Here is a 16,184-nt window from a genome sequence, read left to right on the forward strand (position 1 = left end):
ATTACACTTACCGTGTCAAGTATGGCTCTTCAGATTTGCGTCCAACGCACTAGCCAGTGGCGTAAATTGGAGCAGCATTTCATAGGCTATTGTAGCCACATCAAAGGGGTGGCTGCCACAACTTTATACAAAGTTGGAATCTGATGCACGTCCGAGTTCACAAGTATTTATAGCCTGAAGGTGCTGGTGTAATTAGCCAAGTCACCTGCCGAGGTTATTTAAAGCCAAAAAAATGTTTGCCTTGTTTGACACACGTTTTTCACAACCGGTCGAAAAGAGACTGTTCTCCCATATAATACATATATTTAACACATTTTTCTATTACTTAACTCAGACAAAACAGAAGTGATAATTATCGGACAGAAAACCACCATACGCAATAACCAAGAATACTGCCTTTCTAATGACGGATCTTCCATGAAACCCTTGTCGTCAGCAAAATATATTGGCGTTTTATTCGATAGTAATCTGTCATTTGAGATTCATGTCGCCAACACCTTTAAAACAGAGTTTTTCCATTTTTAAGAATATATCTAAACTACGTCATATGCTGTCACTATCAGATGCAGAGAATCTAATTTGTGCATTCATGACGCCAAGACTAGATTATTGCAACACACTATAAGGTGGTTGTCCTGTAGTTTTATTACAAAAACTCTAGCTATTTCAAAACGCAGCAGTTCAAGTTCTTACACAAACTAAAAAGTATGAGCACATTATCCTGGTTCCATCTACATTGCACTAGTTACATATTTAAAAACGCATTAACTTTAAAATCTTACTGATTACCTACAAAGCCCTACATGGTTTAGCTTCTCAGTATATGAGCGATCTTCTCTTGTATTACAGTCCTTCACGTGCCCTCAGGCGTCCAGTCAGTTGGTAATATCTAGAATTTCAAAGTCAAGTGCAGGTGGTAGATCCTTTTCCTATCTAGCGCCTTAACTTTGAAATAGTCTTCCCCGCACTGTCTGGGATGCAGACACACTATCATTTTAAGCTAGACCACTACCTGTTGAGAGAAAGAGAGAGGGTTCTTTTTTTTTAAGTATTCACAGAAGAGATGGGTTTAAGTAGTTTTTTGAATGTTGTGAGAGATGTGGTTGACCGGACTGAGTTAGGAAGAATGTTCCACCAGGAAGGAGTTGTGAAGCAGAATGAGGGGGAAAGGAATTGACTGCCCTTATGAAAAAGCAATACAAGGCACTGCTGGTTTGCTGAACGCAGGGATCTTGATGGGGTGTAGGAGTGTAGGAGGGTGTGAAAGTATGCCGGCGCAGATCCAGTGATATTCCTGTAGGCAAGCATTAGTGACTTGAATCTAATATGGGCTTCAACTGGTAACCAGTGGAGAGAGATTTATGTAATAATCTGGGGGTCTTGTTCACGAGTGAGGGAAGGATGGAACGGGAGATTGACAGATGGATTGGTGCAGCTTCTACAGTAATGCGGTCGTTGTACCGGTCTGTTGTGGTGAAGAAGGAGCTGAGCCGCAAGGCAAAGCTCTCGATTTTCCGGTCAATCTACGTTCCCACTCTCACCTATGGTCATGAGCTGTGGGTCATGACCGAAAGGAAAAAAATCCCGGCCGAAATTAGAATTCTCCGCAGGGTGGCTGGGCGATCCCTTAGAGATAGGGTGAGAAGCTCGGTCACGCGGGAGGAGCTCAGAGTAGAGCCGCTGCTCCTCCACATCGAGAGGGGACAGCTGAGGTGGCTCGGGCATCTTTTCCGGATGCCCCCTTGACGCCTTCCCGGGAAGGTGTTCCGGGCATGTCCCACCGGGAGGAGACCCCGGGGAAGACCTAGGACACGCTGGAGGGACTATGTCTCCCGGCTAGCCTGGGAACGCCTCGGTGTCCCCCCGGAAGATCTGGAGGAAGTGTCTAGGGAGAGGGAAGTCTGGGCATCCCTGCTTAGACTGCTGCCCCTGCGACCCTGCCCCGGATAAAGCGGAAGAAAATGGATGGATGGATGGATGCTGTGCTTTTGATATTGGATCCAATAGGAATGGCGCAGCAATCTTCTGTAAGCAAAACATTTTTGCAGTATGCGTCACTATGCTTTGTTAGATGTCGCTTGATGTGCCCTTAGCACTACTCGGACCTCTAGTCATTTGTATAAATTGCAGAGGTTGTCTGTGATCTTAAATCTGTGCAAATCGCCATCTCTGTGATTTGGTGGCTTCATATATTATTGTTCAAGGTTTATACACCGTTTGCGAATAATGGAGGTTGTTTCGAAGTGGCTGGGTGATATCTATAAGTAACCTGGAGTCTCCCGTTTTTGTATTTATCATCAAAACTCTCGTAACATTTGAGACCCATAATCTTTTTTCTGATTTGCGATCATGGGTCACAAACGCAGACAGGTACGGTCATATATCATTAAACGCAATACAAGTATAGGCTATACAAACTATACACAAAGACTTACATTTACATTTACATTGATGCATTTGGCAGACACTTTTATCCAAAGAGACTTACATTGCATTATCCTATACATTTATACTTAGGTATGTGCAATCTCCTGGGATCAAACCCACAACCTTACGTTGTTAACGCAATGCTCTTACCACTGAGCAACAGGAAAATAAGGATCACATCTGGGAAATAAGGCAGTAAATTTGAGATAATCTGGCGAATGTGTCACATGGAATACTGATGTGGGGAGTAATTTATAAATCAAAGGAGGTCTCCAGATAATACTGATGCCCTGCGAAAACTGTGAATGATGGTTATGTGTAACCTAAAATTACGTCTCGAACCAAATTGAAACTACGCAAACTGCCATCCAATCAAAGCAGTGGGCGTTTACTTATGAAGTTTTCAATAAGGCACGCCCATTAAAATCGAGCGTTTGTAGAGCTGGCCTCAAAATCAGTGTAGAAGAAGATAGCCTATTGCTTCTTGATTTTGATGTTTTGGATGTAAAACCACGCAAATGTCATAAATACATCTAAAACAACAGTATAAATCAATAAACAACACCACTTCTTTGCACCTTTAAAATTTGTTAGAAAGGGAACAAGTGGAAAGCAATTACTCAGCATTTGATCCTTTTTAAAATGTATTTATATAGTGCCTTTCGGGAGCTCAAGGATGCTATAAAATATAGGGAAACAGTAGTAAAAAGAGAACAAAAAATACAGACAACAGAAAAAACAAGAACAGTTTATGAGAAATAACAATCTGAAAATAGTTGAGTTTAGACTAATGTTTTGAATTCATGCGAGTTATTTGCCCAGTAGAGTGATCTTGGAAGGGAATTCCATATTTTGGCAGCAACAATTACTAAAAGATCTGCCCCCCCATGGAATAAATATGATACCAAGGGACAGCGAGTCTTGAGTCAGAAGACCGAAGTGACCGAGACGGAGTATGTGGGAGGAGCAAATCAATGAGATACTGAGGAGCCATGATGAAGACATTTATAAGTGAGCAGGAGAACTTTTTTATTTAATACGATATGCCACTGGTAGACAGTGCCGGTCGACTAAAATTGGGCTGATTTGGGCAGAACGATTGGTGCTGGGGAGTATCTGTGCTGCAGAGTTTTGAATGTAGTGCAATTTGGCACTAGAGGTGGCAGGTAAACCAATGAAAAGAGCAGTACAATAATCAAGGCGAGATTACACCTATGAATGGTCGAAACTGGGCAATACGACGTAGATGATAAAATGCTCATTTAGTAATGTCGTTGATATGAGACTGGAAGGAGAGGGAGGGATCGAAAATGACACCAAGATTTTTAACAGTAACAGATGGAGTGAGAAAGAGTACCACTGGTGTTACAGACACATTCGGAAGGAATTTTGGAAGTAATTGCCTAGGAACCAACAGTTATTTTCTCTGTATTATCCATATTGACTTTAAGAAAATTTGAGTTGAGCCATACTTTTTTTTTCATCCACGCAGTCAGAAATCTTGTCAATTTGGTGGTCAAAAGATGGCTTACAAATTGTATAGATCTGAATGTTATCAGCATAAAAATGATAGCTAAGGCCATTGCGTTCTAACATCTGACCCAGTGGTAATATCTATATGATAATACCAGTGGCACTAATCACAGATCCCTGGGGACTCCTTGCTTCAGGGGGGCAGTGGGAGATCTATTCTGCACTGAGATGAAAAATTGTCTGTCATGGAGATAAGAAGAGAAACAGGAAAGAGCAGACCCAGAAATACTCACATCAGAGAGACGAGATATAAGTAAATTGTGAGAGTTTAGTTGAATTGAAGTACATTAAAGATTTTAAAAGCAATTTTGGTTGGATGAAGGCTTTTTCATTTGTATAATGATGCTTTTTTTGTGACCTAGAGTAACTGAAGCTCCCTGCCCAGCTGACATCATGAAAAATTCCTTTCTCACCCTTCCCCTTTCTCAGGTGGGGGGGGGGGTGCAGTTCTCCAGAATCAGTGGACAAAACTTATTTTTAATAATTGGTTGTTTTAAAGGCTTATCCAAATGTTAACAGCATAAAAGACTATTAAAGTAATGCAGACGTTTTAGGGATTCAAAAGATCTAGAGTTCCAAACCTGAAAGACAGTCATGATGGAGGCTGGAAAGGTGTCAAAATTTGCAGGAGTAAAGTCTTCAAAGATGAACCTGTGGAGAAGAAAAAAAACAGTGGCAATTGCTTTTCCTACAGATCTATTTAAATTTCACTGCACTGTAAAAAAAGGATTTTACAGAACATACATTATATGTCTCGTTTCCACCAGTACAGTATGCAATTGTTTGCATTTACATTGTCAGAAGTTTACATTTAGTCATTTAGCAGATGCTTTTATCCAAAGCGACTTACAGGTGGGGTGAGCAATGGAAGCAACTGGGACAGCATAAGGACAACAAAAACATAAGTGCAATCAAAAAAAAGAAGACTGGTCTCATATAACCTAACACAGTATACAGAGCTAAGTTAGATTTTTTTATATAAAGAGTAGAGAAGAAATAGAAGTCAGAACTGATCAGTCAGGTAGAGATGTGTTTTCAGATGGCTACAGAATCTGCAGATCTTGTAGCAGCGGGCAGATCATTCCACATAGGTGGAACCGATCCGGAGAAGGTAAGTGAGAGAGATTTGTAAATGGTACCAAAAAACCAAACAGTAACATACTACTTTTTTAGGACCCTTTTGTTGTGGTACCTAGCACAGAAGTCTGGTACCAAAAGGACTGGACTTGTGTGTGTTTGCACGAGGAAGGTGACTGGTTGAGCATGACAGCGCTGGAAAAATCAATAACACTTTCAATAACATTTGATTGCATTTCTTGCAAAATAGTAAAGTCGTTTTTCAGTATGTTGATAGCTATTGCCAAGGGTCTCTCTCTTTATAATTTAAATAAAAATTACGTTACACTGCCTATTAAGCCTGTCTGAATTAGTCTCGTGGAGCTGCCTTCACTATAAACTATGCGTTTTTTAGAGGGCACTACCGGGTCCTTTCTTGATCTGCCACTGAGAATGTAATCAGAACAATTATCAGCACCTGCACCCTATTTAGTCTTCCCTACTTAAGAGGCCTTGATACTCCGATTCTTTGCTGAGTATTGTCTTTTTACGTTCGCTCTAGTTAACTATCTTGAGAGGTTTTCTCGATGCCTGTACGTTATGGATATTACCTTTCAAGTGGATTACCTTTTGTAGATTCTGTTTTCATCTGAATATTTTGTCTGCTGCCTTTGTATTGTGGTTATGACCTTGCCACATGGATTACCTTTCTGTGGACTAACTGTTGCCTCAGGATAATAATTTTTCAAGTCATTTTTTATCTTTTGGAAATAAAAGGCATACTATACTTATTTCCTAAAATGTGTCCGTTCATTGGATTCTCTCATCTCCCGTGGCTCAGGGGCACAACGCCTAAAACGACAAATCAACGACCCGGGTTCGAGGCCAATCCTGATAGCTTTCAAAGTCATGGGCTCGTTCAACTTCATGTAGCACTACCGGTACCGCATGATCAATCTGAGCAGCGCTGCATGTAGTCGAACAACCCTATTTCCTGATTATGTAGTGAGGAGACAAGTCACCTGCCTTTGTGTGACTGCCTTGGTGACAAGTTTCCCCAGTTATGTCGGCTCCTAATGACGTTGATCACTACTTTCCAGCATATAAAGTAAAGGTACTCTTGGCATCTCTTCCATTTTATGGAAACGCATTAGACACATAGCCAAAAGTTTTACATTCCTACAGCCAAACACATGTTCCCTGTGAAAACATTATAAAAAATTTTTTTTCAATTCATGGTATATTTACCCTCATGCCATCCGAGTTGTGTGTGTAACGTTTTTTCATTAGCCTAACACAATTTGAGTAATTTTGAAAGATGTCCTTGCTCTTCCCAGCTTGGCAAATTGCATTGAATAATGACCCATTTCACGAATAACGGAGTATGGGCTATCAACAATCATGTGTTAACACATGCGATTCATTCTTTATTTCACAGAAAATGCCAGAACAATGACATCCATAATCCAATGCGAGACCTTCGAGTCTTTCTCTTCTGGTGTGCCCCACAGCAGACAAATGGCTGTTCTGAGCATCTGAGGGCATCTGTGTGCGGTCCAAAAAAATGTGCATTGGTTGCCTCAGGGGGAAGGATATCTGCTCTTTCATTGACAATGTGGGTACCAGGACCCTGTAGGGGAGCTTGGCGAGGTGAGCAGGATTAAAAACAGTCACCTTGATCCCTGATGTCCGACAGTGCATCTCTCCCCATGAGCAGCTCAAAGCCTTCAGAGGATTCAGCAGGGTGCTCTGATGAGCAGGTGGGTCTGACCTCCTGGGCACAGGTCTTGTCTGCCATGCTCCTTTTGGCTGATGTTGTTGTTGCAGGCTGAGAACGTGCCCTCTGTGGTCTATAGATGTTATCTCGTTCAGGCAAGATGTATCTGATGGGCTCAGTCTGCTTCTTCATTGTTGAGAACTGCTGTGCAAAGTCCATAACAGGGTCACATAACAACTCACCTTGGGAGATGGGAGCATTGAGAAAACACATTTTCTCTGAGTCCTTCATCTCCACAAGTTTGAGCCACTGGTGCTGCTCCTGGACCACCAATATGGACATCGTCCTCCCCAGGGCATGCATAATTTCCTTTGTCGCCCTGACTTTGAATCAGTAGCGGGAGTTCTTTCCTTCACCATGGATCAGAACCACCCTTTCACATTTCCTTCAAAGCAATAGCTTGATGTAGTTGAAGGATCGCCATAGCATGTAGGGTAGAAAAGTCCTGTCCAGCAGCACTGTGCGCCATCAGAGACATGGATAACTTTTGTGGAGAAACCTTGTTCTTTCAGGGCATGGTGATGGGCTGGTGGATTATCTCCCGTAGCTGCCCCAGCATCGCACCCAGTGCTTGTCGTGCCCACTTTACCGGAAAGAGAAGCAGATGGAGTAGGGCTGGGCAATATATCATGCAATTCCTACTCTCTCAGTTTCTCAATGACTTACAGTAAAATGCTGCCACATCCTAAAGCCATAGGGCGCTCTTGCACAGAAATTCCAAATATGGAAAACGGAAGAACAATTTATTGCAGGAAATGCCAGTGGTCATATTTTATTGCGGTCTTCAAATCCTTTAAAACCCCTTTAGGTAAAGGGGTCGCAGGGCGAACACACACATAGCTCAGAATGGAAATTGCTCTGTGAGCACTTGTGAAAGGTGTCGGCTCCAAAGAACAAGCCTGAATAAATGAAGCAAACCAACTTAATTTCATACCTGGATATCCAGCAAGGTATGCAAAATTAATTAGGCAATTTTCATAGGCCTTTTAAACAAAGAACAGAGGCTATTGGGTTCCAAAGGACGAAAGGAAACTTCCACAGCCAGTGCACATGCATTCTTCAGTTATTGAATGAAAAAAAACAGTATTATGCCATAAAGCCCATTTTGTTCAGTGTCTTTGTAAGCACTGACTTTTACAAGTTAAAGGTCCAATGTATAACTTTTTAAAGGATCTACTGACAGAAATGGACAAACTGCTCTACAGAACACGTTTTTTTTAAATACGTTTTCTCCTTTGTCCAAGAAGGAAAAACGTGACATCTTAGTACTGTTACAGCTGCTGTAGTGCTTCGAAAGGGAGAGGTAACAGTGGAGTGAGCTCTTGGTTGCAATTCACGAACTCACCGTTAGATGGCACTACATTTCATACCTTTAAAGAAAGTCTTAAATGAATGTAAAGAGTTATGAAAATGGGAAACGTGTCAGATCCGCATCTAATGGCAGTTTTAAAGCTGCAATCCGTAAGTTTATTAAGTTATGACGCAGATTACATCTGGGGAATCACTTGTGTACATCCCGATCCGGAAGGCTAAAGTGACAGCTTCGTTCTAAAGCAAGAGGGGATACTGACAGGAATCTTGAGAGTTGGGTCCTTCATCTGAAAAGATTGCATTAACAGGTAAGACTTTACTATTGTGATCTATTTTGTAATTTCTTTGTTTCTTTTAGTCAAAAAAAAAAACCGGCAGATATTGTATGTGTTCAGATGACATGTTTTAGATATACTCCCTACATCTGGTAGTCGTCTATTTGCTCATCTCCAATACATCTCTTTACACAGCAGATGTTTTCCAGCTCATTAGCAGATGTCTTAAAGACGCAATTTTATGTTTCAAACTGAGATGGCAACAAAGAGGCCAAACAGCCGGACTGTAGCTTTAAAGGGGCAGCATTCTTAAAACTGCAGTTAACAACAATTTCAAAATATCTTCTTTTGTGCTCTGAAGAAGAAAGAAAGTCACACAGGTTTTGAAATGACAAAAGGGTGTGTAAATGATGACAGAATTTTCATTTTGAAGGTGAGCTACTCTTTTAAAGGGGTCATTTCACTCGGCTAAAACAAATATTATTGTTTGCTTTAGATGTAATATAATGTTTATACACAATTTAAGGTTAAAAAACTCATACGGTGCATGTTTGTACCAATACTCCTCTTTGCTCCGCCTCTCTGAAACGCACTGATATTTTTCAAAGCTCATCGCTCTGAAAAGCGAGGTGTGTTGTGATTGGCCAGGTCACTAGTGCATTGTGATTGGACGAAGATTGCATGGAAATGTAACGCCTCTTACCATATTTGGAACATCAGGCTGCGCCGGCGACGGTACAATGAGATTTACAAGACCGCCCACATTACTTGCGTATACATTACAATCATACCACAAAGTGACGTACATGCGTGGGGGTGTGGTTACACGAGACGTTTGAGGCAGGTCTGGGTGAGCATTTGCTTTTAGATAGAATGCATCTTTTGTTCCGACACTTACATTTTTGTAATTTTAAGTGTCTAATACATACATGTACTTATAATACACCACAGACACAGAAAAACACATGTTTCCGCCATATGACCCCTTTAACAATTTATAAGACACTGAAAACAATGTAGGCCCATAAATTGTAATGTAATAATCTATAAAAATATTTATTAATGGGTTGAAGACGATTCATTTATTTGTGAATATGGAAAGTTCAAGATTAATGAAGTATCACTGTCTCACCTGCCACCAAACAGCTGCATGCCAAGCAAGGCAAAGACTACAATAAACAGGAAGAGGAGGAAGAGCAAACTGATGATAGATTTCATGGAGCTCATTAGGGACACCACCAAGTTTCGCAAGGATGACCAATATCTAATAAAGAAGAAAAAATGATGAATTTGTTTGTACATTTTTGCAGTTTTTTTACCCTCACCTTTACCTTTTACCCTTACTTACTTGGTTATCTTAAAGATTCGCAGTAGCCGTAAAGCTCTAAGGACACTGATGCCAAAAGACACTCCAGGCCTGAAGAATCCCCAGATCACTTCAAAAATACTACCCACAATCACCTGCAGAAAGCACATAACATATCATGACATAATGATTAAAACAGACATGTAATATATTATTCGATCATGGTTTCTTTGCAGTAAATATTTGAGTCACACAACTTATGAATTAATGAATTTATTTGAACTTTGGAATTCCGGTATTGCTAAATAAAAGCAAATTTGATACTTTATTGAGTTTAGAGAACCATATTTAAAACTGAATAATTAAAAGGTTTGGGTACAGGTGCAATGCATACTCAAATAGAGCAACGACATCCTATGAAGCTTCCTCGGGGGGGCTCTTTAGAAATGCACGCATGCACCCACGCACACTCACACACTCACACTCACACACTCACTAACAAACTCATTCACTACACACACACACACACACACACACACACACACCCTCACACACTCACTAACAAACTCATTCACTACACACACACACACACACACACTAACAAACTCATTCACTACACACACACACACACACACACACCCTCACACACTCACTAACAAACTCATTCACTACACACTCACACACACACACACACACCCTCACACACTCACTAACAAACTCATTCACTACACACACACACACACACACACACACTCACTAACAAACTCATTCACTACACACACACACACACACACCCTCACACACTCACTAACAAACTCATTCACTACACACACACACACACACACTAACAAACTCATTCACTACACACACACTATCAAACTCTCACTCGCACAACCAACCCTGTTGGATAACCACCAAAAACTGGATGTGTTATGTTTTTATGCTGGTTTAAGCTGGTCGTGTGCTGGTCCTGAGCTGGTTTAAGATGGTAAAGAAGCAGCACATGAGCATCTTAAGAAAGAAAACCTTGAGGCTGTCAGTATGTTTTTACCACTTCCTTTACGTTTGATGTGTAATAGCGGATTAAGAGGGTGTTTTTTACTTATTGATCTAAAATAATATCTTAAGCATCTTAGTGTCGTCTTTTTTTCCCTTGTTCTTTTCATTTTGTCAGCAACGTTCTATAGTGTGACTATGGCGAACCGCTTGCTGTGTTTTGACAGAAACACTTAGGTGAGGGGGATGGTCAAGACATGTTGCAGAATAGACAATAGAAAAATAATTATTACAGTGTAAATGTTTCATGACACTTCACATGCTAGGATGAAAATAGTTTGACTTAACACTTATAAGTGTAAGCTTGTAAAATAAATGTGATAGTCGTGCAATATTTTATGTGCAAGGACCCCTGGATCTTAAGTAAATCGTAAGGATCACTGGCGAGTCCGACTGCTTTTATTCCTGCAGGAAATGTTGTGTTTTAATCCTAGTGTCATTGTTTTTCCTTGTTATGAATTTCTAGAATGTTTTCCCACTCGAATGCGGTCCGAATGCAGGGGGCATGTTTAGTGAAAACATCACTTCAGTGCACATAGAGACTGAGAAGCAAAGATGTCACATGGTGATCTCTGACTTTTAACCTGCAAGGAAAAGATCACACCATTGAATGAAACAGCTTTTGATTCAACTGTCCCATTACTTTGTGGTCCATAGAAAAAGTGGGGAGCTACATATGAAAGAGCCGTAATTCCTAAACCCTTCAGCCAATCTGTATGTGTGCACTTTGAGCCAATATCCATTATAGAACTATAACTTGAAAATATTTTGGGAACAGCTAAAATAACAAAAACATGTGCGACCTGGGCCTGACTGTAAGTCTTCATAAGACATCTAAGGGGCGATTCACATTTGACATCGTTTGTATGGGCAACTTCGTTAATTTAAATGTAGACACACGGCAGGGCACATTTTTCTAGGCACGTCGGCACCACATCAAGATGGAAATATTTCAACTTTACAGAGTTCCTCGCACAAACATCGCATCTGTTCACTTATATAAAAAATGTGTATATAATCTTGTTTAATGGTGTAGTACGAAGTATAAAAAGGAGCAGAAATGTTTCCAACAACTGAAATTGTAAATTGTATATTAAATGTTTATTAAGTTATACACACAAACATAAAACCAAGTCATGGATAAAAGATTGAACAAAATATCCTATAGTAAATATTAACTAAACTATGGGTAACTTGAATAAAAATGCTTAGAATCTTTAAAATAATTTTACACTAATAATTTACAGATTATGGATTTTTGTTTGTGTCTTGTCTGTGGACGTCCTTTGTGATGACTATCAATTCAATACATTTGTGCTGAGAGTAGGTGTTAAATAAATACTGGATTCTTTGAAAGTGGTTGCTTATGTATTTATGAAAATGGAGGACACTTCCTTCACTCTCTATCTAGTGGGTCAATTTTGCCAGATTATATTGATGCTGATGCGTTTTGTTTTCATAACATCATAAAGGAGTGGCCTTGACAAGAGAACATAGTGGTGCATTTGCCACATCTGTATATACTGTATCTGTATCACATATATATGAGCATTTGCACATCTGTACATCAAAATGCTCTTGGAGACAGTTAGTTATTGTAATATTGAGTATATTTACTGTATTACTGTAATTATTCAGTATTTTGCCAGATTATGGTGATCCTGGGGTCGTGATGATGAGGTACTTGAATATTGTTGCCCAAGGTACAGCGAAGTGTTAATCTGGCCCTGGTACTCGTTTATACCAAACCATTTCACTTGCAGTTCGGTGCACATAAAAATAATATAGAATAAAATATTGTTTTCCAATAAATAAAATAATTATGTATTTTCTAACTGTACCGAAATTTAACTGAACAATGCCGTTTTCAATTTAGGATATTTCCCACCTCAAACCGGATTTTATTTTTTGGAACTGTGCGCTTTTAATGTTAATGAATACTTGTAATTTTGTAATGCTACTAAATCATTAGTACTAATAAAACATTAATATTACTAAATACATCTAACCTTACAAAATGTAAGTTGGTACGAAATAAATGTACCTGCTCCCCATGGTAAATGATGCGTAAAAACATTCAAACTTACTATTTTAGACAAATGAATGACACTGCACCATGTATCATAATGATATTTTACAAGTTCCTTTGTCATGTCATTTTTTTTTAATCTTGGGTAAACGCAGACCTCCTCACTGTCCCTTCTTACACAGCTGTCCAATCACAGTGGAGGAGAGGAGGGACAATCACTACATTGACCAACCATTACACTTCTACAACATAACAATGGATTCATTATTATTTCTGGTTACTGCATTAATATGTTCAGTAACATTCTTCAAAAGAAGATATCCGTTACATGTTGCTGCCGTGAATACTCCGTGAATCAAAGCAACCAACGAGTCTCTGGACGAAAAGGCTCTCATGCGCCACCAGCTGGTCATTTTCAGTTTTCTGTTTGTCAAGGTATGTTTTGGGGTTTTGTTTTCGTTTTGATGGGTTTTGTTTAATTTGTTTAAAAGGATTTATATTTGATGTGTTTAGAAGTGTGATACTGACGCTTTGGACAACCGGGTATTTCACTGGCAGTGCCAAGTAAAAGGTATGTTTTGGTTTTGTTTTGGTTATGTATGTGAATGAGACTGTTACTTATACAAACATTTATTCTTGTAGGATGGACAAGGGTGGTTAGACATGCTAGTTGCTGTTCTCTTATGTTTTTTTTAATGCTCTTATTCTCCCGGTGGAATGTATATTTTCCCTAGCCAGTTACCTGTGTAGTGGTGTCTGTGTTGGAATACTGGCAAGAGTTTCATTTTTCTTCTTTGTCTATTGTCTGTTATGTTTTGGGTTAACCATATTAACATCTTGGTTTCCCCTTTCTTATACCGTTTACCGGAGCGCAGGGGGTTGATCTTATCTAACAGTGCGGTTACTGGTTGCTGATAGTATTGAGTTTGCCGTGATTGGTGGCAGTGCAGTGAAGCTACCACCCTGTTAGGTAACTCTGTTCTATCTGTGTCCTGGCGGTTCCACCTTGGCGTTGCTGCCCCCCTTTGGTTGATGGTGCTCAGGTTTACTAGATTACATGATCTGTTATTTATTTATGTGTGACCAATAAAGAAATATGTACTTTTCTACGATCTGTTTGTAGTTGCAATGATTTTATTTATACTTTTGTTTATTTTAATTTTTTGTGGCCCCCCTTGTGGGTGTTACACGTGCCAAACCTGAGAATGGAGTCTGGAGTTTCCACAGCATTCCTAGATTCGTAATTTATGTAGCTGTAATTCATAGGCGGGAATTATGCTAATTGTGAATAAGCATGCCTGCTCGCCCTTTTTACGAATGCTTGATACATACACACTAAGCTCCCCTTTACGCGAAAATCACTTAGAATTTATTCATATGTTTCATGAATGAGGCCCAATGTGAATTTTGTGTTACGTTTCATCCCTAATACACAGTGTAAACAGACTTGTGCATAGATTGACTAGTTCTCATCATGAAGAAAGCCTTAGATGCCGGAATGACATTAAAAATGAAACCAATGAATGAATAACACCCCTAACATATATTATTATCATATGTCTGCATACTGTTGCAGCATAGAAATTATTCAAATGAAAAATTAAATCCCTGATAGCACACGTACATCTGGCAGATGCTGTTTGTTCATCTCCCAGACGTCTGCTGTGAGATGTAATATTGACCTCTAGAAGATGTCTGTACGATGTGTAGGATTTAGAATGGATGTACAACAGTTTTTTCTATGATGTTTAGCGGATGTTTTTACACAGCAGATGTTTTCCAGATCTTTAGCAGACTTCTTGCAGATGTGCATGTGCTAACTGGGATCGAAGGAACCATTGGCTTGTCTTTAATTCTGTTAAAAACTGAATTTGTTTTCATACTAAATGAGTGAACAGGTTTGAGGATATACTTACCCCACAATCAAAGCAGTTGAAGGATGAATGGAAGTAGAGACGAAAACCAAGGCCATACATTTTCAGAAACATCTCAGCAAGAAATAGTCCAAGAAACACAAATTCTGCATAGTCTGAAATTCATAATAGAAATAATAAAGACTGTCAACTGAATGTATTTTCTTTGAAATATAAAAACCGTAGAGGCAATACAGAGGCGATGTGACCTCAAGACTTGACTATTGTAATACTCTACATAGTGGTTGTCCTGTATCATCGATAAACAGAATGCAGCTGCCAGAGTTCTTACTAGGTCAAGAAAATACGATCACATAACCCCAGTTTTATCATCGCTTCACTGGCTACCCATTAAGTATCATATTGATTTTAAAATTCTTTTAATTACTTACAAAGCCCTGAACAGTTTAGCACCTACTTACTTAACTGAGCTTTTATCACGTTACAACCCATCACGCTCTCTAAGATCTCAAAACTTAGGACTTTTGACAACACCTAGAATAACTAAATCCACCAAAGGGGGACGAGCTTTCTCATACGTAGCACCTAAACTCTGGAATAGCCTTCCTGATAATATTTGAGGGTCAGACACACTCTCCCAATTTAAATCTAGATTAAAGACACATCTTTTCAGCCAAGCTTTCACTTAATGCATAGTTAATGAACAGCAGCTACGCTCTCACAGGGAGACTGCATTTATTTATTTATTAATTAGATATTATTTATTAGAATGATTTTGCTTGTTCTATAAACACAATGCACTGTGCTGTGTTTTACCTTTTCTGTTTGTCCTGTTTGCCCCTTTAAAGCAGCTTTGGAACAAAGCACATTGTGAAAAGCGCTATATAAATAAACTTGAATGTAGGCCATGCTTGCCCAGGCTAGATTCTTGGTACCTGGAAACGGAGCATAGTACCAAGCCGTGATCCGTCTGGTACCTTTATTCCCTGAGGTGCATGAGGGGCTCACTAAGTAATGGAAAGCCCCCTTCTCGATGCATTCATGGCAAATGAGCTCTGTCGCCTTGACTTCCCTCTACACCGGGAAAGCTAAGGGCTATGTTGAACAACTATATCTCTGAACAAGGCCCTTCACAGGCTTCCGTTCAGAATGTTGACGCAGAGGTGTTTCCTGATGTCAGTCCGAAAGCAGGATTGGTTCTTGTCTAACCACCTGAAGAATGCATACTTTCATATCTCGATTCTCCCTTGTCACAAACCATTTCTTTGGTTTGACTTCGAGGGTCGAGCACACCTTCCCTTTGGTCTGGCCCTGTCTCCTCTTGTCTTTACTGAAGTCCCAAAAGCCTGCTTTCACTCCCCTCAGGGAGCAGGGTGTGCGTATTCTCAACTATCTCAACGACTGGTTCACCTTGACGCATCTGTTGTGTATGCTAAGGGACCTCAAGCTCCGGCACCTCGACCGACTGGGCCTGAGGGTCAACTGGGACAAGAGCACGTTCTCACCGGCGCAGAGCATCTCTGTATGGAACTAGACTCTT

General features: G+C 39.9%; 1 protein-coding gene across 1 annotated transcript in view; it reads right to left on the bottom strand.

Moving 5' to 3' along the window:
• Nucleotides 1–16,184, bottom strand: part of cacna1eb (calcium channel, voltage-dependent, R type, alpha 1E subunit b) — a 177,864-nt gene that overhangs the window by 84,007 nt on the left and 77,673 nt on the right. The window contains exons 12-15 of the mRNA XM_056742725.1: nt 14,687–14,799; nt 9,728–9,840; nt 9,512–9,643; nt 4,542–4,611 (exon numbers count right to left, since the gene is read on the bottom strand). Coding sequence (XP_056598703.1) covers nt 4,542–4,611; nt 9,512–9,643; nt 9,728–9,840; nt 14,687–14,799 — 428 coding nt within the window. The remainder of the gene's footprint in view (nt 1–4,541; nt 4,612–9,511; nt 9,644–9,727; nt 9,841–14,686; nt 14,800–16,184) is intronic.

Source organism: Triplophysa dalaica, chromosome 3, assembly GCF_015846415.1.
Source record: "Triplophysa dalaica isolate WHDGS20190420 chromosome 3, ASM1584641v1, whole genome shotgun sequence".
Lineage (NCBI taxonomy): Eukaryota > Metazoa > Chordata > Actinopteri > Cypriniformes > Nemacheilidae > Triplophysa > Triplophysa dalaica.